Source organism: Antrostomus carolinensis, unplaced genomic scaffold (genome assembly GCF_000700745.2).
Source record: "Antrostomus carolinensis isolate BGI_N321 unplaced genomic scaffold, ASM70074v2 scaffold30842, whole genome shotgun sequence".
NCBI lineage: Eukaryota > Metazoa > Chordata > Aves > Caprimulgiformes > Caprimulgidae > Antrostomus > Antrostomus carolinensis.
Window position 1 is genome coordinate 3,503 of NW_010298079.1, and position 27,430 is coordinate 30,932.

Genomic DNA, 27,430 nt, shown 5'->3' on the forward strand with positions numbered 1-27,430 from the left:
TACAAACTTAATACGTGCTTTGGTTTTGTTTTCTTCTGTGCAAAGAAGTTGCAGCTAGGACTGTGCCTGTGATTCCATTTGCCTGTATTTTTCCTGTTGGATCACTGGCAGATGGTGACCTTGTTAGTTTGGAAGCAGCTTGATACACTAGTTTCTTAGTAACTCAGTGAAGGTTTGTTTCCTTTGAACAGTTGAGATCTGCGTACTCATTAAGGTTGTCAGAATGAATCAGTGTATTCCAAGCTGCTCCCGCAGCGGGTTCTTTTTGGAATTGTGCTGAATTAACATCAAAACAAGTGTAGTACAGAAGTCTGATGCTCAAAGAAATAAAAACTTCAATGTTTTAATTGTAAAGATTTATTCCAGGCAATATTTTTGTTTTATATTAATAGATTGCTAGAGGGCCAAATGCTTAAACATCTGGAAATGACAATGTTAGAGAAGTTGTAGTGTTTTCTACGCATTCAGTCCTGGTTTTCATTTCATGTTATGAGATTCTCTCAAGTTACGCAACTGCATGCTATTTTTATATATAATTACAACAACTTTTTTTCTCCTTATATGTATAGTATCTTCTTGAGATGTATATGATGATATATTTCAGAGTAGAAAACATTTAATAGGAAGAATATAGAATAAGTCATAGTACATCCAGGATGGAATAATTGGATGCAAAAGAGGAAATTTTGTTGACATGTCTGGAGTCCCATAAGATGCAGCTTTAGAGTCAGTTTAAACCAAGCAAAACCCCAGCTCCTCCTGGAAAAGGAGGTTTCACCTTCTCCTCCACTTCTGATTGCATCTTCCTAACCCCTTCTTTCTGCTGGCACTGTTTTGGGGTTTTTTTAATTGGTTACTTAGTTTTCAGCTGGAAAAACTTCTGACAACTGAATAGTTCTGTTCTGCCCCAGTTTTGCACAGTGTTCCTGTGCAGGCTATTTAATCTCTTTGTTTGGCATCCAGAAGTGAAGATAATTCTGACTAACTTCCTGGTTGCAAGAGGTAAGATTTTGAGGATTTTATCATTAATGTTTATTCAAGACTCTGTTCAACATAGTACATGATTCTTCATTGTTGATAACCAAATTGTCCCTAGTTTCTGTCTTTCATAGTGAGTGTTGTCATGGAAGATAAAGCTCTTTATCTTGAGGGAAATCCAGCAAGTTACTTGTCATTGCTGAAGAAACACTTAGTACATTGTTTAAAAACAGAAGGTCCAAGTCATAGAATTGCCATCGTAATTTCGAATAGTCCCAGATCCTTCCTTTCTGGATTGAAGGATTTGGTTTACTCTGTTTTAAAGTAGCATTTAATTGTGAACTTCTTCCAACTTGAAATTTTCATACTTCTCCTCTCATCTAATGTTTTCTGACCCTGGAGCTCTGATGTGGGTCTTATTATTTAAAGTCAGGTAATCCTTGTCTGGAAAGAAAATGGGGAGGAAATACTGTTCTAACAAAGCCTGGCGCTCAGTGGGAAAAGCTGTTGTAACAAAGCATGTAGCTCAGTGCTGTGAGACAGCTGGGACTTGGGACACCAGTTATTGTCTGTTTAAAAAACAACAATCCCCTCTCTAAAGACTAAATTCAACAAAGCTAAAGCAACTTGATCCCCTATCAACATCCTCCCTCCATACTTCTTGTTCTTTTCCAGGCTTAGTTCTGACTCTCTAGAACTTTGTAATATAAATATTAAGATTGTTATGGATAAATTATACATGGGAATGTGTGTGTGTGAAAGCACCAGAAGAAACAACAGAACAAAGGTTAAAAGAATGGCCCATATTGATAACCAAGGACACAACTGACAGCAATAAAACTGATAAACCCTGGGGAATGTGTTGTTTACATCAAGAGTAGAAGGTCTGTGCTCTGATAAGGTCACATCACAGTTGGCTTGTGAGGAGAAAAACTGCAGTCTGACAACAGGAAGATGGTAACAAGGTTACCCTGCATTGTAAGTGCCATTCCTCTGCTTGCTACCCCACCAGGAAAACAGACCATAGCCATAAAGTTGTCCTTGTCTTTTGTTTCCTCATTTTGGGTGGTAACCTTGCCTAAGATTCATGGACAGTGAAGCCGAGGAAGATTCTGAGGCAAAAGATCACGCCACAATAATTGTTAATTCTTGAAAAATCTACCAAAAAACTAGTTTGTTGCTGCAAGTCAAGAGGAAGCAAAGCAATGTAGTAAAGACTCAGCAGCAAACATTCATTGTCCTCCATGTTGAGCAAAAGTGATCTTGGTCAGACTGCTCGGGCACATCTCTTGGGTGCCTGTAAGTATGTGGATATGTGAGTGAGAATGAGCAGAGTCAACTTACTTGTGAAATTAAATAAAATAAAATAGCCTCTCTCTTCCATAAGGTCTTAAACCTGAGGGTTTTTTCACTAAATCCTACAAATCTGTACTTCTTCTTTGATCCTACAGGGAAAAAATTCCGATGGTGCACCCTCTCTGACCTAGAACAGAGAAAGTGTGCTGAGCTGTCCAAAACACTCACGGCTGTTCTGCCCGCTGCTGCTGCCAATTCGTTTGCTCGGATTTCTTGCATCAGAGCCCACAATACATATGACTGCATTGATAAAATCAGGGTGAGTTCACAGAGATCATTACAACTGATTTTGAGTCCAAATCCTCTTTTGAAGAAGTGACTGGTAAACAGAATCCGTGGGAGAATAAAATGATACTGAAATGGTGGTATTATATATATGACAAAGTACGTGGTAGCTTGAGAGGCAAGAATTAAAATCCATGAGCATTCTACGAGGTGTACTATTTTAGTCCAGCTAATATCCTTGTGATCTCCAGGAAATAAGTAAAAAACTGCTTGAAAATAAATGGATAAAACCTAATAAATTAAAACTTGCTCAGAGCATTCCCCTTGCTTGTGGATTTTGGTCCTACTCTAATTATTATTTTCTCTTCCCTTACTGGTTTTAGCCTCTAGTTAATCTTTTCTGAAGTAAAGAGCAAAGCCTTTTTTCTTATAAAAATCTTTAATTTGAATAAAATTAGACATCAGACCATTTGTAAGTGTAAGCTCTATACCAGTTCTGAAATTACATTTTCATAATGCCATATGCCTTGAAAAAAATCACTAATGAAAAAGGAAGATAAGCATTTGCTGTAGAATAATTTCATTAACATACCTGACACTTTATTGGGATAGAGAATTTCAATTTTCATTTTCTTGAGTCCCAGTTGCCTTCAGTGGAGTCCCAAGTCTGACCTGGAAAACAAACCGAAGAAAAGCTCACGTGTTGGTTCAGGGAATAATTTATTTAGAGTTTTCACTCAATCCTACAACCTTTGTTAATAGACTTCAGTTCCATTTTCTGGGTGGTTATGGAAAGATTATAGCCAGGATAACTCTCAGAAGGATTTGGGATCTTAGGGGAGCAGTAGGAGGAAATAAGAGTTGTCTTTTTTTTCAGTTGGCAATAAAATTGTGTTTTTGGAATGGAAGGACCAAAGAAAAGGTGAGAAAGGATGTTACTGGAAAAGAACAGGTATTTTTTGAAGGTTACAGCCTTCATTGCTAATATTTCACCATGCTTAGTAGCAGAGATTGAATTAAAACCAAAGCAAATGCTTGTAAAAGCCACTGGTTACTGCTTCTCAGGCAGAAACTCTGCTCTTGAAGCTGCTCTCTTTGTTTCTCTGTAAACACACTTGTTTTGAGGGTTTTGCTGTTGTTTTGAAGGCGAATAAAGCAGATGCTGCCTCCTTGGACGCTGGAGATGTTTACTCTGCTGTAAAGCTGTATGGTTTGACAGTGGTGGCAAAGGAGATCTATGAGCAAGGTAGGTTCATAAAGCAAAAGAATAAGCTGTACTTCTGATTTGGCTAATAAATTGCTGTGCAAAGCTCAAGGATTCTTGAAAAAAGGTCTATATGTTTTCATTAACTTTATAGGAGTATGGAGGTGACTGACAGTTTCTAAAAGAGTGGTGATGAATAAAATACCAGTGGTGCTTTGTATCTAGTGACCTTTCTGCCCACAGTACTGGCACTGTGACAAATTGTCTGTATCTACCCCTGCCTGCAGCACTAGTGTACTGAGTTCTACACCTTGCAGGGAAAAGGATGGGGTTTATTCCACCTGTGTCAATGCTTATACCATGCTCTCTACTACTGTAACTGAACATTTACTAGTGATTCTTTAAGAGCTTACCTTCTCTCATGAATTAAGTCTCTCCTTCTCACCCTAAAGAGACAAGAATATTAGGTGGCGAATCTTGTTATGGTAAGATTCCTCTTAATTCCTGGCAGACCGGAACAGTCTGTGCAATGAATGACTTACAAGGCAAGAATAAATAATTCTGAGCCAAAATGCAGCATACAGTAGAAAATATTTGTGGAATATGAATCTGAGAAGGAAGTCAAATTAGCAGACTGAGGTAGGAAGAGACTAATGAGAGGATGGTATGAGAACAGAAGTGAATTTTGTTTTGGCTGAAGAACCATGAAATGATAGTAGAATCGATATGTTTCAGGTGGTAAGTATGTTCTGAGGATGAGACATAGGAGTTATTTCCATTACAATACCTCAGCAGTGTGATACAAATGTTCAAAAATTCCTGAGAAGCAATTTTGCATGTGCATTGAATGATGGAGCTGGATGATCTTGTAAGCCTTTTCCACCAGATTTTTATGTTCTTGCATCGCTCAGTTTGACAAGGTGCCATGTAGCCAGGATATGGTGAAGTTCCTGGCATAAGTATCTATGTTTCATATGTCTAAAGTTTTTTTTTTTCCCCTTATCCATGTTCACAGAAGTAGTTGAACGCCTGTACACAGATGGAAGCTGCAGAATTAGGACTTAGTTATTTCTGTTACCTATTTTGTGCTATTGCAGGAAATTGCGTGTTTGCTGTGGCCATTGCCAGACGAGGAACTCTGAATATCCAGAGGCTGCGAGGTGTGCGCAGCTGCCATAATGGAGCCAGATGGACGTCAGGCTGGAATATTCCACTTGGCTTTCTTCTTGCAAGAAATGATCTTTCCTGGGATGAGGCGCAACCTCTGAGCCAAGGTGGGTGATAGAAGCTACAGAGATACATCTCTGCCCTCAGCAAAAATGAGTGAAATGCAACAGATGTAGTGAGCTGAGCTATGTGGAAATTGAAAGGCTTTGCGGATGAGACATCTTCTTGGAGGGTTTTTGATACTGGCTCTTAGTTCTCTTCAGAACTTCTCTAGTGATCTCAAAGCAGCAGAATTGTTACCAGAATGGGAAATCTGTGTGTTCTGTATGCAACAGGGAACAAATCTGCAATATCTGACCAGCACAAAGATGGTTTGAAACAAGCAGGATTTGATCAGTTTCCAGCAAATGTTTCAAATTTGAAGTTTAGACAATGAAGCTGTGTTTGCTAATTTAGTTATTTAATTTTTAAAGCACCGTAGTCCTAGTTATGTCCATTGTGTGTTTGGCCCCTTTTCCTTCTTCTGTTTTTTCATATTTTATTTTTTTTATTTATTTTTGTTCCCCCCGCCCCGGCATCTGCAGTAATCAGTGAGTATTTCAATGCAAGCTGCATCCCTGGCGTTGGTGTTGCTGCTCCTCGACTCTGTGCTCTCTGCCAAGGACAAAAATCTTATGTCAGAGACAAGAACCACTTCTGTGAGACCAGCAGTAATGAACCCTTCTATGACTCTGAGGGAGCCTTCAGGTGAGCTCTGTGACACTGGTACTGAATTTACCTTTGGGGGAAAAGAACTTGTGAGGGAGGAAAAGCCAGATGACATGTTAATAGGATGGCATTTACCTTCCTGCAGGTGCTTGAAGAATGGAGTGGCAGATGTTGCCTTTTTAGATCATCTAACAATTATGAGTGCCACAGGTAATCCTAAAAACTCCGATTCCTTTTAACCTCTGGTTGTGCTATTTCCTGCATGGGAGTTTGGGGGATATGCCTTTATTTCTGTTGTTCCCAGGGAAAATTCAATCCCTGCAAGCAGTTCAGTGGTATTTCTTGTCTCTCCACACAAGTCGGAAGGAAAGAAAAAAGGAAAGAAGATCTCACAGGAGATTCCTAGAATGGGAGCAGACAGATGTTTTTATACAGATTATTTCTTTAGCCTAAAGTCTCTGATGCAGCTGTCAGTGTTTGCATTGCCTGAGTTATAAAATTCCTTTTAAAATTCAGTGTATTGAGCTGCTAGAGTGTGCAGTTCCTGTATATCTATTTTGTATTTTTAAAATCCTTTGAGCTCTGTGCCAACATTTTTGAAGGTGGTTAGTTAGCAGTAGTATTTGCAGGTTTTTTGAAACAGACATATTTATAGGACTATAGCTTAAAGAACATTTTGGAGCACCTCTGGCTGAGGTCCCTCTCTTTGTTAAGTGAAGAACATATCAAAGACAACTTTCCCAAGAGTGCTTGGTACACTCTGCTACTTGCATAATTGTTGAACAACTTTTACCTTCCATCTCTGTGTCTGCTGCCAAATCATGTCTCACTTCATAGATTCATGAGTGTCCTGTTGTTTCAGAGTCAGAACAACAGGAATATGAACTCTTATGTCCTGATGGGACTACAGCTCAGCTGACTGAGTACAACACCTGTAACTTGGGCAAGGGGCCTGGCCGTGGCATCATCACCCGCCACAACTTCCAGAAGATCACCAACAAATTTCTTACCATGATCCAAGTGAGTGGATATTATAAACTGCATATCTCCAGACACAGGCTTTTCTTCCATCTTTGTGTGGAGATTACCACCCAGTTTGCCCTCTTTCTTGAGAAGTCTGTAGTTAGTGTGAAAAAGGGCTAAAAATTGGTTGTTCCAGGGAAGCTGCATTGGCTTCTGGAAGAAGGTTTTAGTTCTCTCTAAAGTGTTTTTCTGTAGAAGGTTGGGAATAAATAAGTAAAGAAGGGAAGATGCTATAACACCCAAACTGCAAACTGGCTAACGGTGTTCATCCTGCCCTGGAACTGTGTGAATTCTAATGTAGCTGAGGGAGACCCATAGGTTCAGGCAGGGTTCACCTTTGTTCCTCTCTTTTTCTCAACTTATAAATACCGTCTGTTACCTTGACATCCCAAAATCTATTTGAAGCTGAACATGAAATGCATATTTAAATGTGAATTTAAAGAATTTGTGAAGCCATCTGACCCTTAAAATAGTCCATCAGACAGTGAGTAATTGAACCCAGTGGGCTGGGTTATGCTGTCATGTGGACTCTGGCAGATAGCAGCTGTACAAAATCTCTTCTTTATTGAGAGATCTTCATATGCCTTTGTCAGTGCACTTATTACCACATAACCCCACACAGAGCAATGGCTATGCAGCAGTGTTCCTAGTACTCTTCTCAGTGCTTGCTTCTCTTCCAGTACCATCAGGCTGAACAGAGCTACTTTGAACATGGTACTTCCCCATCATAAAGCACAAGATACCTTGCACCCCTTTACTGTACTGATCTGTATCACAAACGTTTCTCTCTCAGCTATGCTCCCTCAGTTGCCTTTCCAGGGTAGGAGAAATTGAGCACAACACAATAATTGAAATAACTAAGATGGGAAAAAATTCTTTAAAAAAGTGAACCATCTAATGCTTTTAGGTCTGGAACCATCCACTCACTGCAGTACCTGTGGGCTTTGTCCCAGTGTGATGGGACCCTGAATGCCATGTTACAAACCACTGGTATGAAAGGAGGGGAGGATGAAGCTGCCTGTTACTGGAAGGATGAGCAGATTGGTTGCAATTCAAATTGTTGTTCTTGTCCTAGCATCTCTTTGGGCGAAAAGGAAAGGAAAGAGCCAGGTTTGAACTCTTCACTTCAGCACCCTTTGGGGGAAAGAACCTGCTGTTCCGGGATGCCACTCAGCACCTGCAGCTTCTTGAAGAGCAGCTAGAAATTGCCTATGTCCTTGGTCTGGATTATGTAGCTCTCCTTAAGGGACTAGGCCATGAAGGTGAGAAGTCTTACAGAGGATTGTAGCTAAAGAAAGGAAAGAAGAAGTTATCTTTCCATGTTATTCCTCCCTGCCAGGCACAAGTGCATAGACCTAAATGTCCCCTTAGCAAAGAGCAGGTGGGTGCATAGGTGACGTGATCTCACTCTTCTCCTTCCTTCTAATTCAGGGAGCTCTTTGGACAACAGTGTTGTGCGCTGGTGCTGCATCAGTGACGCTGAACTTCGCAAATGTGAGGAGTGGGCACTAAGCATCAAATCTGACCCATTAGTCTGTGTCCAAGCAAGTTCCATGACCAAATGCATTGAAATGATCAAGGTAGGAGACTCCCTCTGGCCAGAGCATATCATCAGACCACTCAGGGTGTGTATGTCCTTGTCTGAGCTGAGTGAGAGGAAAAACAGCTTGTACATTAGAGGAACCAGAACCAGTGGGAATGGGAGGGAATTTATGTGGGGGAATTTCCAGCCAGCAGGGGAGTACAGCTGCTTGGTTACACAATTCATGCAAATCCTGTTTTTGTTATTTTCTATAATGCTGTTGGCAGAGTAGTGAGGCTGATGCAGTCACCCTGGATGCAACACATGTCTACATTGCAGGGAGGTGTGGATTGGTTCCTGTAGCTGCAGAGTGTTATGGTAAGTTGTCATGTGGCCTTAGCATAAGAGAGGGAATCAAAAAAGTACCGTTAAAAATATAGTTAAATTTCCACAGTTTGTGATGGAAGCAGGAATCAATATGTATATCCGAATACTCTTCCCAGCTCTTCCACTAACTGGTTCTAGCATTTGGTCTGGCTGTTTATTGTATCCCTTCTGTAAAAGGGACAGAAATGCTGACATTACTCAAGAGGACTGCAAGGTTTTTGATGGGGTGCTGCCATGTAACAGGAATTACAACAGTCACAAGATCCTTAACAGTTGTTTCTCCTCTCCAGGGGGAGATTGTGCCCTGGCTGCTAAGAGCATGGAGGGAAAAGGGAAACTAATTCATCTTAAGCACAAAGGTAACAAGACAACTTTAGAGGTACAGATTTTCCTGAGGCTGCCTTTAGGATATATGTAGGAATGTATTTGCATGTTGGTTTGGGAAAGAATTTGCTGTGCATGTTCTGTAGGAGCTTTACAGATAACGCTGGGCAGCTAGGACAAGAACTTTGTGGCTAAGCAAAGAATGCAGATCCTGTACTGTAACAGAAGATATCATGACATGATGAGGGAGGGAAGAGTGGGGTCTGTACCTGCCTGGAATACTTAATTGCCTTGGTATAACTGGTTGTTGTCATTGTTTTACAGCACTGCCACCACTTTATGCTGTGGCCCTAGCTAAGAAAAACACCAAACAGATTAACATCCGTAACCTTAGGGGAAGACGATCCTGCCACAGTCACCTGTATAGTCCTGGAGGATGGTTACTGCCTTCCAGATACACTGTGGGAGCTTTGGAGAATGACACTGAGAACTGTGACATTGGCTCTGGTAAGGGCAGCTCTGGGTTACCTGTTGACTAGACCATAGAAATATAAAGCCCCAAATTTGGGAGTAAAATGGAGATGGGGCCATGAGGATTTGATGAGCAGGTGATGATTGCAGTCTCAGACTGCAGCTCTTGAAGCAGCTCTTCCTCCTATCTGACTATGTGTGATTCTTCACACTATTTAGCCCTTGTCTTGCTAGCTATTAGGATGGAATTCCACTCCTGTCTTTTCCCATCTGTGAAGAGGGCTTGGAATACCTCACCCTAATCTCACCTCGATTTTCTCTACTCAGTTTATCAGAATTACTTTTGGAAGGGCTGCATGCCAGGAGCAGATGGAAACCTGTGCAAGGTTTGCATTGGAGACAGTGAGGTGGAAGGGGCTCGAGTATCTAGCAGATGTGCTGCAAGTCACAACGAACGTTACTATGGCAATATGGGAGCACTCAGGTAAGCCTTTGTCAGAGTCAGAAATGCAGAGCAATAACCAGAATTGCTTTATTATGTTGCTGATGGTTTTCTTTGGAGGTTTTTTTTTTTTGTTAAGCAACTGGCTGTATAAACTTTCGCTAGCATCTATTTTGTTTTGGTTGCAGTTACTATGGGATGTTCAGCTGACTGGTGATTTAAAACAGTCATTAAATCATTTCCAGAGCAAGATAATTCTTAAGGCTTAGAGCATTGGTACTGACTCATTAAAGAGAAGGGATGGAAGATAGTTAGAAGGTCGGAGAGCAGAGGTGATGTGGTAAGAAGCAGTAGAGGGTAGCAGAGCTAATTAAATGGACTGGCGATATGAAAAAAAACCCATAGCTGAAGCAGAGGCAGAGACTATTAAAGGTGAAAGCACTCTTATAGAATACTTCTAATGCATTTAGTTGCATTACATTCTCTTTCCTGGCTAGGCACAGGCAAGGCTGCATGGACATTATGCCACAACTTTGACTTGGGAGCTACTTTAAGGGATGAAAGGGATTGTCTTATCAAATGTGAACACAGTCCACCAGGGTCTATGCTAACATCACTAACTTGTTCCATATAACCACAAAGTAATTACAGATGAGGGGGATACTTCCAGCTACTCCTGTTTTAGCTTCAGCTGACTGTCCAAACGTCAGTCGTTGTGTAGTGGCTGTCTCTGATAAAGCTCTTGTGTTTTTTTTTTCCTGCACTAGGTGCCTAGTTGGCAATCCCAGTGGAAGAAGCTTTGGAGATGTAGCTTTCCTGGAACACTCTAACCTACTCCAGAACATAAAGAGTGAGATGCAGATATTCTCTTTTCCTTTGAGAAGGTTCATTAGCATCAGTTATTCCCACATAGCGACCATCAATCATGAGGATCAGCTTTTAGAGGTTTAATCTAGGTCCATGAAGTTGTGTTTGGGACTGGAAAATTGCAAGAACCTTCCTGCATGTAGGTGTTCCAATGAAGCTTAAAATTCAGGTATTGTTCAGTTTTAGAGAGGAAAGAGGAAGAATCACTGAGTGCAAAGATCAAGGTGTGTGTTGGGGGAGTAATAATCCTTGGAGACTGCACTAATTTTAGGAAAGCTCAAAGCTTTAAAAACCAAGTGACTTTTCCCACCAGACTTTCTCCCGTAGGCAGCTATAGTGCATGTACCCAGTGTATTTAATCAGAGTTTCAAGAACAAAAATGGCAGATGGGGTGATGCTGTGGGCTGTTTGTGCTGGGAGATCTTCTATGGCTTCATCGTGACAGCAACTTCCTCATGTTGTCACAGGCACTTACTTATGGAATGAATAGTTCAAATAGCTTAACAGGTAAAAATACTGCCAAGTATTTTGCATTTCACAGTTTCTAAAGCAACATTGTTACTATACTGTGAAATGTTTAAATTCCTCTGGGAAATACTGAGCTTTGCAACAGTCTAGCAGTTGGATTTTGTTGATTAAAATGTTTTTTTGTTAAATTATGCCTACTGCTCTAACAGCCAAAATATGGTGTCTTTTCATAGAGATGAAGAGAAAAGGAACTCCTATTTTGTTCAACCTGATAAAGCACACTGAAATTCTAATTTAGGCCATTTCAATAACAGAAGAAACCTTTCTAAGAGAGGAACCTCTCTAAAATCAAGTGGAGGTATAAGGGCTTGGAAACTCGCAGGAATTCCTGCAGCAATGAGCAGTTTGTTTGGGGAAGTAAAGGACATGCAGGCTGAATCCTTTTGTTTTCAGAAAGCAATGGTTACAGATGAAGATAAGGCATTATAAGCTGTTCATATGCCTTGATGTTACGCTAGTTTTTAGTTGACAGGTGCAGCTTCACTGACCTGTTTCCTGTTTTTCCAGTGAAAAGACTACCCTGCTACCTATGTGTTCCTAATAGATGACGGTGTAGCATGCTGCATTTGTTTTGAACATATTTACTAAACCTCTTTCTCTCAATTTTTAACATTTTGCATGAGATTCACCCTGTCTTCTGCTTTCATTTTTAAAAAGGATTTGCTTTCACTTCATCTTCTTTTCAGATCTGGACAGCTCTGGTTGGGCAAAAGGTTATACTCCTATTGACTTTGAACTCTTGTGTCCGGATGGAACACGTGCTGCAGTCACAGAATGGACAGGCTGTAACCTTGGCCCCATTCCTCCCAGCACAGTCATGACTCGACCAGTCACTGTCACTAAAATTTATGACTTTCTAATGAAATCCCAGGTAAGGCAGATAAGAGGGAAAAAGTTAGCATGTTATCAGTTGTTATGTATGACTGCTGAAAACCCTTTCAAGATCAAAAACTTTATATACTAAATACTTAAAGTGCCTTCAGGTCCAGTAAGCAAGAATTAAGAACGTGCATAGGAGACAGAGAAAATAATTATTTAAATTCCCTAAAGGGGCATTTTGGCACCAGTTGCCATTCCACGGTGGTCGTACCTTTGCTGAGAAATAAGCCACTGCAAGAATGCATCTTTCTGTGTGAATAAGGACAGTACTAGGTGCAAGTAGAAATTTTTTCTGCTAGATCTTGCTATTAAACTGAGGGTCACCAGCTTAACCTTGCTATTTAATGATCCAAGCTGTGGAACTTATTTCTTTTCTGTTTAGGAATCTCTGGGAAGCAAACTGGATTCTGAATTCCATCTCTTTCAGTCAGGAAAGTATGGTGAAAGTGATCTGCTTTTCAAAGATACTACTCAGTACCTTGTTCATGCAAGTCACATGAGCTATCAGGAAATTCTTGGAGTGTCTTTCTTTCAGCTGGCAGAATCAGTGTTTAATTGTACACCTGCAGGTAAAGTCAAGTTCTTCATTTTGAGTTAGACAAAACTGCAAGGCAGCAAGACTTCTGTGCATAGCTATTGCCTTTTTGTTTACACCGAATAGAGAAGTATGTTCTGTATAATCCTGTTAGTAACAATTTTGCAAGGAGTATTGTGTTTGGAGCTCCTTTAGAGCCTCTTACAACTCCTGTCCAAAAGCCCTGAAACTGCTCTGCAGGAACAGAATAGCCAATACATCTTAGAGCAAACACAAGGTTATTGAAATAAAGTAACTCCCACTCTGAAATTTTTCCTTTCAGTTCCAAAGATCAGTCTGGAAAAGGTAACACAATGTTAATTTGGATATGCCAATCTTGGGAAAAAGATAAGAAATTTTATATTTAATTCTTGAAATAAGTTAAACGATTTCCTTTTTAAAAAGAGAGCACTAAATAACTCAAGATCAAAATATTTATAAACTTAAGGCATGGCTTTTTCATGATTTTCCACTGGAGGTTGTATGAAGTACGCATTTAGCTATCACTAAAACTGAAATTGTCTATGAGCCAGGGTCAAGCTGTTTGGGGATCTGAAAATCTGTATTGAAGTAAATGAAGATTACACAGTAAGTTAGACTTCTGTGAGTCTGAGATGTTAAAGAACTGAAATTCAAAATGTGATTTTTACTTCTATTCTCATATTTTATTGAACAGTATCTGAAGAATTTGTTATTTTTTTAAAGCCAATAGCACAGAATCATAGAATGGTTTGGGTTGGAAGGGACCTTTAAATGTCATCTAGTCCAATACTTTAAGCATGTACTTTCTTACTGGTTTGTAGGCATCTTAGACTTCTGCAAACAGGATATCTGTGCATCCTCATCGAACTGACAGCTAACAGAGGCTTCGCAAGGCACATACACCACCATCAACATTGAAACAAGGAAATATGCAAGTCCAACCTATCCAAAGCAGTCAGCAAGGAAACAGTCATCTCTAGAAATGTATGCTGAATACTCTCATTTGTTTGGGGTTTTTTAATTATTTTTTAGCAGATTTTATGTTTATGATCATGTGATACTACTCCTATGTCCCCTCTTTCTTGTTTGGAGCACGGCCTCACGTGGAACAGCGCAGGCCACTCTGCATAACCCACAGCACAGAACTAGGATCAGCAATTCTATACAGCTACTATGGAGAAATCAGCATTTTTGTGGAAATAGCAGGGCTGATACCATGAACTAAAATGCAGACTGTCATGAGTGGCACAGGTTAGTCAGTAGCAGTTTGCCTTGCTTATCTTATAAACTGTTTCCATGGGGGGAAAAAAAATCAACTGACATTTCAGTAGTTACAGCATTGTCCTCCTATATCTGTGATTTTAGTTGCAGCTAGATAGTCCTTGCTGAATACACATAAATGCTATAGGTTGTGTATGTAATTGCTATCAGAATCAGCAGTCTCTTCTGCTTTAACTGGGAAGAATGTATTTGCTTTTTTAACCAAGGATTTTTACTAGTAAATCAAAACATTTTTTCTGTTACAAATTAATGTATTAAGACATCTAAAAGCCAGCAGAACTGGATAATTGCAGCCTTAAGGTGAAGGAAGCAATGGATATTAATCTTTGTCAAAAACTCCAACTGTTACTTTATAGTACTTTGACACTTGGAATCTATGAAGTGTCAAAATATGATTTATCAATTAAATAGCATTGGTTTTACAAGCAGAAACTGCCTGAATGTGACATGAAGCCTTTTGAACAGAATGTATCATGTATTCATTTTGCCTGGTAGTGGATAAAGATTTAGAGTGGATGGCTCTTATTGGGCAGGGCTTATTTCAGTTTGCAAGAGTGTCATCACCTGCTTCCAAGCACCCTGAATCAGGCAAGGTTAAGATTTTTGATTAAAAAAAAGAAATTCAAATCCTTTAATCAAAACTTTCCAGTCCTTGCTACGTATATTAGAGTTGTGTATTAACCTCAGCTAGCAATAAATGAGATGCAAATAGGCCAGCTGCAATTGAGATAGTCAATGTCTCTGCCATATAAAGGAAAAAAAGCCTTAAAAAAACCACAACACAACCCTCAACTGCAAGGCAGCAGTAAGGTACTCAGTTGTAAAATACACTGCTAAGAATATCTGGCTTTAAACAGTTCATTCCAGGCCTAGCTTGTCTTTCCTGTTGTTGGATTTACACTCACCCCTCTCCTCCCCCTATTCACTTCCTGAGTAAGAAAAAATTTGCACTCTGACCAGCAGCAAGAGTTTTAGATTTACTGCATCTTAGCTGAGACTGTTTTGTCCCACTGTTTGACTTTGACTAATCAAACAACAGAGAGAGGATGCAAGTCCAAACTCATCTACCTTTCAGAGAAAAAGAGGAGAGGTAAATGGTGAATGAAGCAAGTCCCAATATGGTTAACAGCGCAAAATCCGCATATCCTGTGCGTGGCCAGCAGGCTGTAGCCATGAGGTGCTCCCTTCCTTTCTATACTGGAGCTTACATGCCACCTGCGGGACCCACGTAACACTGCACTTCAGTCAGAGAAGGGAGTTACAGTGAAGAAAGGCATCTGCCAGCTTAGTTTTGCCAAGAGCAGCCTGCAGCTGAATAGCAATAAATTGGAAATCGGGGTTATACACAAGATTTTATGGGTTGGAGGGGCAGGGAATTGTTTTCTAGCATAGACATTACAGATGCTCCAGCTTTGGTTTAAAAGCATCAGTCTGATGCCTTGCGCAGACTGTAGTACATGAACCACTGGCCTGCTTCAGCTTTGAATGGCTCAGTTCTGAACCTAGCAGGAACTGCTGTGCTGTCTGGCTCCTGCTCTGCTACTACTTTAAGAGATGGCTGCTGTCTCAATGCTATGAATAGTAGCTAGGATCGTGCTTAAAATCCCCCAGCTCTGTTTCTTCTCCTGTTAAGGTATGGCTATGGATGAATGAACACTAGAATGGCAGCTCCATGCCTCACCAACAGCCCACCCAGTTACTTAATGGTGTTAATCTCTTTGGAGATTTGACCTCTTCCCTCAGTGTATGCAAGACAGATAGAGCATGCATGTTTACTGATACAAGCCTAAAGAAGGCCTTAAAAAACCTGAAAGGTTCTCAGAAAAATTTATTTCCATAAATTAAAAACACACACAAAAGAAACAGTAAAATTTTAGATTCACACAATATTGAACAGAAACAAAATGCCAAGAGCATGTTGGAGGCTAATGGCACAAGTGTACAAATTCTCATCGAGCTATTTGTTAGCTTGATAGCATCTATAGACTTTTAATCCACAGTTACCATTCAGACTCTAGAAGAGCACCTGGAACATAATATACCAAAAGCCCACCTCAAATAAAAAACAGTAAGTCAGAACTGCTTGCAGAAATTCATATCCAGCAAGCATCAGAACTCAAATGTATGCAGCCACAAGGCCAGCCAGGCAAATGCTGTAATATACATTAAGCAGCCTTAGGGGCGCCAGTCAGAGCATGATGAAAATAAGAATTTTTTTATTTTTTTAATTTTTTTGTAAAGTGAGCTCTCTACCTTCCATAATCAGCAAATTTAGCAAAGAGCTGCCTGGCTCTGCAAAACTTACTACTAAAAGACAGTACATGGCAAAAGCTTTGCCATTCTTCTTAAGCTGCTCTAGTCATCACTCTGTGAGCATTACATACAATGTCTTTCCATGATGATACAAAAAAAGTCTTCACTGCAATGGGTTCACTTTATGAAAAGGCAAGTGTATGTATCCTTCAGATAGGGAAATACGCAAGACCCCAGAAGATGCATCCTCTATACCTTTTTCTTTCAATTTGCTGGGACAGAAGCAGCTCAGAGTGGCAAATACCTAGCTTTTGCACAGTCACTGCTCCCACTGTAAAGCAGCAAGCCACAAGGAACAAGGCTGTTCCATGAGAGCTGTAAACAGGAACTGAGGTGGGAAAGGAAAAAAGAAAAAGTGCACAAGCTGACTGACATCTGTACGCTGGAGGGGAGAAGAGATGCTTTGTCACAATTAACTTACATCTCTATCATCGTACAAATGTTAAACCAAAACAGAATAATGCTCTATATTTGGGTTTCCACAAACTAAGGTCTGGGACAAGCTAGGCAACTGCAACACCATATTGTAACTTCTCCAATTACTGTAAACAAAAGAGAATGGAGTGTTTTCTTTGCTCTGCTCTCTCTGCTGTAGCTGTTAAAAAGAAAGCTAAGAAATGTTATTTCAGAGCAATCAGAAACAAAACAGAGCAAGGAAGAAAAAAAATACCCAACCGACCAACAAAACCCCAAAAACCACCAAAACAAAAAAACCCACAACCCAAAGGAACAACCCAACACATTCCATGCTTTGAAGCACATTAGAGGTCTGAACCCAAATTTCTTCCCTTCCCACCCGTATCCTTGTTTCCTTAAAAGCCCCAGTAAGGTTACAGCTCAATTGTGTCACAACACTAGAAGCCTCCCACATTAATAGAAGGTGAATGAATGCTGTGTAACAATCTCATTTTATAGCATAAACCCATAAAAATATATATCTTACTCTTGCTACAGCTTCCAACCACTCAATAACTGGGCTAATAAACCAGTATAGGGAAAGTTTCAAACATTTTTCAAAAGGCAGTCACCTTTCTTTTTTAGAGATTTATTTTTATAAAAATAAAAAGGATCAATTAAAATGTTCTATAGCAGCTCAAATAGGTTAACCAGACCTTGCTGCTAAAATAGTATGTCAATATGTTCATTTACCTGCCTTGTTATTTCACCCTCAAAACCCAAAGATCACTACTTTAAGTGTGCACTCCTCTCTTCTTCAGTCTTCCTGATTAAAGATAATTAGTCTCCAAAACAAGAATGTAAACTTCTAGGAATCCTGGCATATAAGCTAGGAGCAAAACAAGGCCAGATTACATTTCTTTCAAGATTCAGGCACACACAGTGTAATAATCCTCTTCCATTTCTCTACTTTCAAAGCTCTGGAATTCAACAGATTGCTTGTTAATTTTTAGTTTTCTGTTTGGTCAGTAACAGAAGTTGCCCACCCACTAGCTATTTGCTCATTTTGAAGGTAAATAGAAACTCTATTATATGGGTAGGTAAATAAGAAAGTGCAAGTTTCAAGTGACAAGTGAAAGAAAGAACAGACTAATTAAATTTGAGCATCCCAGCAATGACAGCTTTGCCTGAATAACTTCTATAGGCACTAAAGGACAGAAATTACCTGAACTGCAGCTAGCATTCATTTTGAATTATACTTCAAGTAAATTTAACAGAAGTTATCCCAGAAGGAAGCTCTCTTTCCTCAAAAGGTATAGCTGAGAAATTGCCCAGTGCTGCATCAGATAATTACAAATGGCCTTACATAATGGGAAAAAAAAATTCCACATGCTAGGGGGCTTTTTGTACAACACTAGCTACTATGTACAACAGTGCTGTACAGAGAATATCTAATGATGAGTTACATTAATTTTACATCTAAAATGGTAAAAAAAACCCCTCAAGATGAAAAAAATTACTTTCTTGTTGGCATTGAAATCAAGTTGAAATTTTTAATGGAATTAAAACCACTTAAAAATTAGTCTCAAAGATTTTGCTGGTGTTCCCTGCATGCAGCAGCTCAGCTCAGTTAAATAAAATCCTCTACTTATGTATCCTGCAGCTTAACATCCTCATGGGCTAATTTTCCTCTGAATAAGAGGCTGGCATCAGCCAAGTAAGCAAAAACTAATATTTGAGAAAAATTAGGACTGGGTACAATTTTTTCTTAAAATATTACATTTTTTTGAGCTCCATCATGTTAAAAGGTGTCCTTATGCAGCAAAAAAAAGAAACATATACAAAGTTACAAAGTGCAAGTTATTAAAAGTCTAGGTATGTGGGGCTTCTGCTGCCTGAAGCCAGGAAGGACACAGAGTCTCAGAAGGAATCTTCTAAGTAAACAGAAGGAAGAAACAATTGAAAGCAAACCCAGACAGCTACTTTTAATTATTAAAAAGTTAGTGGTATATCAAGAATGTGTTTGCTAGAATTAATCTTTATCAAACACCGTCTCTCTTCTGTCAGGTTGTTCAAAATAGCCATTACAGTAACAACAGCAGACTCAAATGTGCAAATGATCTGGAGTACAGAGTTCTAGCATCACTGAAGGAGCACTACTTCCTCCTTTACACTCCTACTCTACCCCTAAAAGGTTTTTAAACATAATTAAACATTAGCAGTAATTTCCAGAGGTTGGGGAAGGAATGGTAAGTTGTACGTGGCTGTGTTATGCTCAAACAGGGACCTAAAATAATCCATCCAAATAGCACTGAATAATAAAAAAAAAATAGCACCTTAAAGAGAACCACAGCCAAAAACTGATCATTAGATATTAGAACAGAATGGTAGAGTAATGTATGAAGAAGTCAGTAGATTTCTCCCAACAGGACTAAAATACTAAAGGAGCTGACTGGACCATTTTCAGCTCAATGGCTCCCTCAGATGCTAGAGGCCTGCTCCTGTTCAGCCTCCTTTGCAAAAAAGGCTTCAAGGTCCGTTAGCTTCTGACTCAGAAGAGCATCTAACTCTGCACTCTGTAGTGCAGCTTTTTTTCCTCGGGTGAAACTACCCACTGCTTTGACTTTGCCTCGTGTCTTCCTTTTCCGGGGAAGAGTAAAGTCCTGAAACTCTAGAATCCGCTTTCTCTTCTGCTGGCTGACAGAAATCAAGTGTCCATTTTTCTCCTTGGGCTCTTCAAAGATTGTTTCCAAGCTCCTGGTAAAGACAAAGGATAGAACACATCAATACTGAAGAAGCAGTTAACCACCCTACAAAGACAGGGAGACCGGTGGATTTGATAAGCACACTTCTAGCTTTTACATTTTTACAGTCTTTCTACACCTCTTGTAATGTATACTTACCTACAGCTTGCATCTCCTACAACTGCACACTACTGCTAGCTAAATAATTTGTTATTGGTGCATAAATATTTGTGTTGAATCTCCTTCTATCCGAATTTCAGTTCAAAAGCACAATTATAGAATCTTGATTTTACAGAATACATAGATCTGAACATTAAAAAAAATGTAGCAGTCTTGATAATCATGCTATACTTGATGACAGGCAGTTATTCTTAGTATTTTAAAGACTATCTAGTTGCCTTTGAATTTTGAAAAAGTAAGTACTGTACTTGGATGGAGGCTGGAATGAATGAGTAGATGAAAAAAAAAAAACAAACCAAAAGCAAATCCACACTTAAACAGCTGCCAGTTCTTAGTTCATATTCTATTTCACCGCTTGCCTTCCAAATAGTAAAAGATACTATTTTTGAATTAACTTTCTCTACCACTTTAAACTAGAGCAATTTTTAAAATCTAGCTTTCAGACACCTTTAATCTCTCTCTGCCTTAAGTAATCTACATTCATCTTAGTTTTCTCATTAGGAAGCAGAACCAACCTGGCTGGAGGAGGGGACTTATAGTTCTTGTTTGTGTAAATTTCTTCTAAACTAAATTCTTTCTTCTTAAGCCTGAAAAAGTAATTAACAAATCAGTCAAGAAAGAAGAATTTCAAAACTACATCTCTTCACAACAAGCAGATTTATGAGAAACAAGAATGGCTTGCATTCTATGCCTAAACACTAACTAATTATGCTTTAACTAATTTTTTTCTTATAAAGGAAGCAAACATCAGACATCACTCAACTGGGAGTGTACAAAATAGTGGTGGTAAGAGAAGCATTTATTTAAATTATTACATTATTATGCAGGAAATGTAAGCAACAGAAGCGAGTATGAGTCCATTTAAAAGATAACTGCTCACCTTTTTGGTTTGGGCAATCCCATTGGAGTAAGGTTAGGGTCCGGCCTAGGAACAGTTTTCCTGATTCGGATCTGTGAGACTTTCTTTGGCCTCTTCTCTGACTCAGTCTTAAGAAAGAAAAAAGAAAAAAAAAAGTTTAAATGAAGGAAGTAATGACTACACTAGTCAAAAGAATTCCCTTTTATGTTGAGCATACATTATCTATAGCATAAACATTCCTCTTTGTTTTGCCACCTTCTTTCTGCTTGAGTAAAATAAAGCAGCAGCACAGACGAGGACTAGCAGCCTGTTTTCTTTCCTCATCTTTAACAGTTACTAGGTCATATTCATCATTAGCAGCTTCAAAGTCTGAGATAACTAAAATCTAAAATGAACTCACTTTTTTCAGTTCTGTGTCATCCTGGGATCCAAGACAGGCTGGAACAGAAGCATCAGCTTCATCAAGGGCATGGACCTGGAGCTCAGATGCTGAAAGCCTGGGGGGAGATGGTGATGATTCTGGAAGTGAGCAAGACTTTGGTAACAGAAGAGGGAATGAAGTTTCCAGACTGTAACAGAGGAAGAAGATAACATATCTAGATTAATACCCAATTTATGCTGCAATAGCATTCCATGCTTTCGGGCAGTGTTCCTGAATTGCAATATGGGCACAAAAAGCAATGCAGTTCACAGAAATTGCCCAAGTAATTGAACCTTTCTCCAGTACACACATACAACCAAAACCTGCTGCAGCCCTCATTGATACTGAAACAAACTGAACTGCCACTGTGTTTGAACAGGTAATTTTACACCCACTCTTTTCATATAATTAAGCAGTTTACAGCATTATTTAGTAACTACTGATAGAAAGTGATTAATCCTCCTTTTCTGCCAGCAAATTTATTCGATACAACTATTAATTTAGTATTTTTTGTTTACAGATAAATTTAAGAAATAGTTTTTATATCTGCCATCCCAACACTGAAAAAGAATAGAAGGAAGTTGCAGCACCTAATGTCCAGTCGCTCAGACAGAAAGAACATATATCCAAGTAAGGAAACAGACTTTGGTAGTTTCACATATTCATTTCATAACAAGTGGAACAACATGGCTGAAAGTAACTGAATTGTTCTGTGCAATGATCTACATGGTGTTTGCATTAGTGCCCCTCCACACTTCTGCATTACATGATTCAGTCAGTTTACTTCACTAACATTTTAATCAGAAAGCTATTCTTGAACTGCCAAAAGCTGAAAGCCAAAATAACATAAGCGATGTCTTTCTGAGAAAGCTTATGATCCCACTACTCAGAATAAATATCAAAGTCCAAGACACTCACCATATCTCATGACCTGCCGCCTGTAGTGCTTCCATACTCTGTACAGGTAAGTGCGGTAACATGGCATAGCTGGTTCAAAAGAAAAATGAAAAAAAGAAACAAAACAAAAAAAGACAGACAGAAATTAGGTCTGCACTATAAAAAAGATGAAGGGAAAAATTATTAGTATAAACTGGACTGTAAGACAAAAACCACTGATATCAGGAATAAGGATTAAAGACTAAAATGATACAAGAGCAAGCCACATCTGCCATTTAGTCCACTAATTTTAACTGTCAGTTTCTTAGGGAAATAGACCTACTTTCACTTAAAAATGGTAGTGATGTGAAAAGGAAATAAAAGTACAGAAAGAGAGGGAGACTATTTTAACTTTGTGTTATTTTTCACTTGAAATGATAAAGTTCAATTTGTTTTCTCTCCCTTTGGGATAAAGATCATTCATAGCAAAACATTACATTCCTTTACATCCAGGAATTAAATCTTATACTTTTGCTAACTGGATATGCTGTAACAAGCTGCCTAGGAGTCTGTAGACTCTAAGCATGGGAGAAAACATGAGAGTTTAAGTCAGCTCTGATCTCCCAGTCCAAGGACAACATGCCTTAACAAGACAAAATCATAAATTCACCTCACATAAAGAAGTATGTTTTAAGAAGTAGGGTGTTCGTTTTGTTTTTAAATAATAGCAACAATGTCTTATTTTTAAGTTTAGTGCTCAAAATGTTGTTTACTGGTATGATTACTCCCAGAGTACTAATTTGTACACTAGAAAATCCAGCCTGATATATTGACTCATATGGAGAATGAAAAAGAAAGCAGGTCCAATAGAATGTGCTGCAAAGTTGTCTCTATGCCATTTACTCAACTTCATTCTTCTAGTGCAGACAACTCCCAGAATGGAGTAGTACTTTCGTAAGCTCACTCACACCTTTGGCAGACATTAGAATTTATACTAACAAGTGATACACTTTTAGGTATGTTATCCATTTAGACAATGCAAAATGCAGCATTAGTTATCTGGCAAGATTTTGGTTATATGTATGTCAAGCTATGACATATGATAAGCCAAATTCAGCAGTTCTCTAGAGACTGTCATATTAAACAAAAGAATTAATCAAATGGACTTTTCTACGGTGCTCATGAGCCTACAGTCTCAAGACTATAAAATCAGGGACTGAACTGCCCCATGTCAGAGACATAAAGAGCAAAATCTGTGCTCAAGAGCATGCAAAAATCCTGTAACAGAGCTAGGAACCTCATCTTTCATTCTGTTTCTTACTAAAAAGTTCTCAAATGCCAATAGCAAAGTTAAATTAAATATGCAGAGTAAATTTCAGTCGTCTTCCCACTCATAATGAGAATGAAACACACACAAAAATTCATTACCAACCTGAACTGGAGCTACACTTGCTTGTGCCAACAATACATCAGGCACAAACTATCAAAAGGCATAGCATACATAAAGAGGTTCAATTAGCATTGAACAGTCATGGAATACAATTAGAAACGTAACTGAATGACATCCCCCACCCCTTAGGATTCTTCCTAATCTCATATTGAGCATTTTACAGTGGTTCCAAGTGGCACTTGTGGCCCAGACCTCTGAAAAAAACTTTCCTACCTCAGAAATCCAGTTGTTCTGCAGTCACTCTGAATAGACCTAATGAAGTAGCTCACCTTTCTGCATTATATATTCTGATGCATGGTGTATATATTTTGCAAGGGAGAAGAAAATAGAGTTAGCCATTCTGCTAAAACAGGAGAGTATTAAAGAAGTGAAGGCAAATATATTTAAATTCAGCTAACAGACTGTTCCGTAGGGAAGAATCTTCCATAGTGAGCCATTTTTGGAGCAGAATGCGTAAGTCTGTAAGAGGGGGAACTGACCCTCCAATGCAAGCTGCAGTTACCCTCTCCCTCCCAAAAAGGAGCAAGTACATACCCTATACATATTTAATCTCAGAAATAAGTTGACGAGTTTTACCTGTTCTCGATGCCCACACTTGGCTGCCACTTGCAGTGACTGGAATGGAGAGGAGTGATTTCGGAGGGACAGGCAGAAGGACCATGCTGACTCCATATGGATAGTACCCTGCCCAGTGAGTATGGCAATGAAGAGACGAGGTCATCTGATACAGAAGCTGGATACCTTGCCCCTTTCAAACCCTGTGCGAATTGTGATATAAATAGTCTCTGGATGGTAGGAATGTGACTGGTTAAATTTCTTCTTCTTGTCCAAATCCTGTAACATCCAGGGGAAGAAAGTGCTAACACTGTGTGAAGGCCAAGCATGGAGCAACCTCCTCTTCTTGCAGCTATGGCATTTCTTCCATGGTTAGGATGAAGGGCAACAGCCCTTGGGGTTGTTACAGAGAGAGAGGAATGCAGCTCATTATTTAGACTGGAATCTTCCTTGAAAGCTGTTGTATCTGAACAGCTCTGAGACAGGAGAAAAGAGAAAGTCCACTTTGAAGGTGGTGCTGGCATTTCTTCCAGAAGTGGTCTGTGATGTACAGAGTGCTGGGATGTAATCCCTGCGAGGTCTGTCACAGGACAGGAGTCCAATTTTATGTGAAAAGAAATCGGGAAAACTGCAGTATCCAAGAAAGAGGTTGGAGGCTTGTGGCTCAAGTCTGAAAAACGTATTTTGGTAGATTCTACAGGATAAAGTGCCAAAGGCTGAAAGCTGAACATCTTGGTGCACCAACTGTCAGCCCAGCGTGAGTGTAAGTTCCTGTTAATGCAAGAAAAGGCTTCCAATAGATTTTTAGATCTACGTTGGCTGTACCTCTCACCCACAGAAGAACATGGCAGAGGTTCTAAGTTGTGCATGCTTTTGGCAGGTGCCAGGAGTTTGCTAGCCATTGCAGACAGCTTGCTCAACAATGCTGGTTCTTTGGTACATTTTCTAAATCTCAAGCTGTTCAACAAATTGCACCTCTTGGCCCTCTGCCTTGGCATATGCACAAATCTCATGGCTGTTTCTGTTTCCATTGTTGGTGGTTTATATGGAAAGTGCAAAGATTTGAGAAGTGTGTTTTCCTGTTTAGGGAGTGTTTCTGGGGGAATCTCAAAAAAAGGTGAACTTTTACTTTTTTTGCTTTTTCTTACAGTTTTTAGTTGATATGATGTGGGAACTTTTTTGCATGTCCTTCCAGGCTGTCTTTTTAATGGAAGAGGTCCTTTTAGCTTATCTGTAATTCCAAAGGCACCAGGGATTCCATCATACCCTAAATTAAGGTTCAGTTTTTCCATTTCTGAATCCTGAGTCTTCAAAAACTGTGAACTAATAATATCTGTGGTAATCTTTGGCCTTTTGACTTCTTGTAAAGTGCTACATAGTTTATTTTCACTGCTTCTGACAGCAAAAATCTCCCCTGAAGGACCTTCAAACTTCCTATTTCTTGATGTCACCAACTCATTTGAAGAGCTGCATGAGAGTTCAGAGCCGTGCAACATACCTGGTTGCAGTGTGATTTTTGCTTTCTCTTGATATTCTGACTTCTGTTCTTGTTGTGCCTTGTCTGACAGATGTGTTTCCATCTTCTTATACTTATTCTGTCGTTTAAGTACCCGACGTTTCTCTGTTTGATCAAGGCTCTCTGAACCTAAAGCCTCATTTTCCTTGCAAACTGAATGAGTTGGTATAGTGTCCTGGCCTTCTGTGGTCTCCTTTATATTGTCTTTGCTCTGTGCGTTTAATTTGTAAGGCACACAGACTTCACTGCAAACCACACACTCTGGGGATGATTCTTTGCAACTGTTTGACAGTGTACTCGTGTGTGGACAGAATGTGGGTGTTGTATTATACTGCAATTCTGGTGAAGTTTCTGCATCAGATGTATTTTCAGCTTGACAATCACACACAGTTTCTGAAAGTAGATTAGTATCTGCTAAGTTTGTGAGCTTTGTATCTTTTTTTTCTTTTGAAAGATTATTTAGGTTAGATCTTGGGATTTCTTCAAAAATCTTTCCATAATTCTCAGTACTGAGAGGGACTATTTTGTTACCAGACTCTTTTGAATCTTTTAACAAGGCCCATAGACAATCTTCTCCATCAAGTAAAGAAGCTATTGGCAACTTTCTTCTAGAGGCTACTTCTCTTTCCATCTTCTCTTCTACACATGGATTCTTAAACTTCTCTCCACAGTGAGTACTTTTTGGTGAGGTCACATCCGTGTGTTTTACAGTTAGTGTGCTGTGCCCCTCATCTCTCAGACTTGCTTTGCTGCGTGCATAAACTTTTGAGCTTCTTGCACCATTCAGAAAACTAGTTGCTGTTTCATCCCCTGAAGATGGAATCTCAGTATTGCTGGCTTTTCTCTTAGCAGACTTTGTTACAGAAAGAAGTTTTGTCACTGAAGAATCTTTGCCAAATGCTTCAGCTGAAGACGAATCACAATTATTCATTTGCTTATTCTCAGATGACATACACAGCTCTTCTTTCACAGGCAGAGAGATTCCCAAGTTCAGAACTGATGGTGTTTCTGAATCCAGTTGAGTCTCATTAAAAGATTCTTGGATGTCAAACTTTCTGAAATGGGATGGACTAACACCCTTCTGAGCATCAGTTCCTTTACCAGGCTCAAATGTTAACTGTGGGCAAGAGTTGTTTAAGACAGATTTTATTCTCAGACTTTTTGAATTTTCTCTTTCTGAAAGCACATTAATATTTTCTGGCTTATATGACAGACTCCCATGAACTGATGAGAAGGGCAAAAATTGGGCATTAACTGCATTTTCCTGGTCCTCCACCAACCACTTAGTCTTTGGCAAAGATTGCTGCATTTTGTTTTCTGCAAACATTAGCTCTGCTTTCTCTTTTGCGCATTTGATAAAGCAAGTATGCTGTGAGCAGTGTGATTTGCAACCAGAAAAGCTTTCTTCAAGAGTTTCTTCACCTTCTTTTTCACATCTGTTCTGGTGTTCTTTTAGTCTGATTGTCTTCTCTTCAATTAGATCACTGGTGAAGCCCGCATACCCTGAAGAGTCTTTATTTCTCAAACCATTTAAAGGGTCCAAATCCACTACATTCTCTTTTAGAGTTCCTTGAAAACTGTCTTCTCTTGCATATTTATGAGCTAGTGGAGAAGAGCTGTCACCTGTTTTTAACAGTATCTCTTCACGTTGGCTAGAACCAATTGATATTTTGGGTTCTTCCACAGAAGCATCCATAGTTTGTAAGCCAGTGTTTCGTTGGTTGTTTAAACTTTTTAAGTGTTGCTTGCTGCCTGGAACTGGGCCATCAAACTCTCTCTGACATGCAAGACAATGATTTTCCATTGGACGAAGGGTCTTTCCTGTTTGGCTAGCACGTTGTACTTGAATATCCACGTCGCTGAGTAACAGACATGTATTGCAGATTGAAGCGCTACACTCGGACGGATTAGCTGCGAGCGATGACACTTCCTTCTCATATGTGCCTAGTTCTCTCTTCTTTGGGCCTAATGGACAGTTGCAAAATCCAAAATTCTGAGCACAGCTTTTTTTGTTCAAATACTGGACTAATAGCTGTTCACTAGTCTTATTTCTCTGATTGCTTTCAGGAGCCTTTGGAGAATCCACAGTTCTTGTTTCATCGAATTCATCTGTCTGGAGAGCATACATGCCCATTTGTTCTTTTGCTTCATCTCCATCACAAACAATTTCACTGCCATCTCTTACTTTAAAAAGATCAAATT

General features: G+C 39.4%; 1 protein-coding gene across 1 annotated transcript in view; it reads left to right on the plus strand.

Annotated features, from left to right (window-relative positions):
- The window catches only part of LOC104520606 (melanotransferrin-like), a 13,700-nt gene extending 135 nt beyond the window's left edge, over nucleotides 1-13,565 (plus strand). Inside the window, exons 2-17 of the mRNA XM_010162338.1 lie at nucleotides 2,430-2,593; nucleotides 3,706-3,805; nucleotides 4,861-5,037; nucleotides 5,515-5,677; nucleotides 5,784-5,848; nucleotides 6,501-6,658; nucleotides 7,737-7,923; nucleotides 8,093-8,241; nucleotides 8,471-8,561; nucleotides 8,861-8,929; nucleotides 9,219-9,401; nucleotides 9,693-9,849; nucleotides 10,575-10,657; nucleotides 11,889-12,073; nucleotides 12,464-12,650; nucleotides 13,459-13,565. Coding sequence (XP_010160640.1) covers nucleotides 2,430-2,593; nucleotides 3,706-3,805; nucleotides 4,861-5,037; nucleotides 5,515-5,677; nucleotides 5,784-5,848; nucleotides 6,501-6,658; nucleotides 7,737-7,923; nucleotides 8,093-8,241; nucleotides 8,471-8,561; nucleotides 8,861-8,929; nucleotides 9,219-9,401; nucleotides 9,693-9,849; nucleotides 10,575-10,657; nucleotides 11,889-12,073; nucleotides 12,464-12,650; nucleotides 13,459-13,508 — 2,168 coding nt within the window. The 3' untranslated portion in view covers nucleotides 13,509-13,565. The remainder of the gene's footprint in view (nucleotides 1-2,429; nucleotides 2,594-3,705; nucleotides 3,806-4,860; nucleotides 5,038-5,514; nucleotides 5,678-5,783; nucleotides 5,849-6,500; nucleotides 6,659-7,736; nucleotides 7,924-8,092; nucleotides 8,242-8,470; nucleotides 8,562-8,860; nucleotides 8,930-9,218; nucleotides 9,402-9,692; nucleotides 9,850-10,574; nucleotides 10,658-11,888; nucleotides 12,074-12,463; nucleotides 12,651-13,458) is intronic.
- Nucleotides 13,566-27,430: the final 13,865 nt, after the last annotated feature.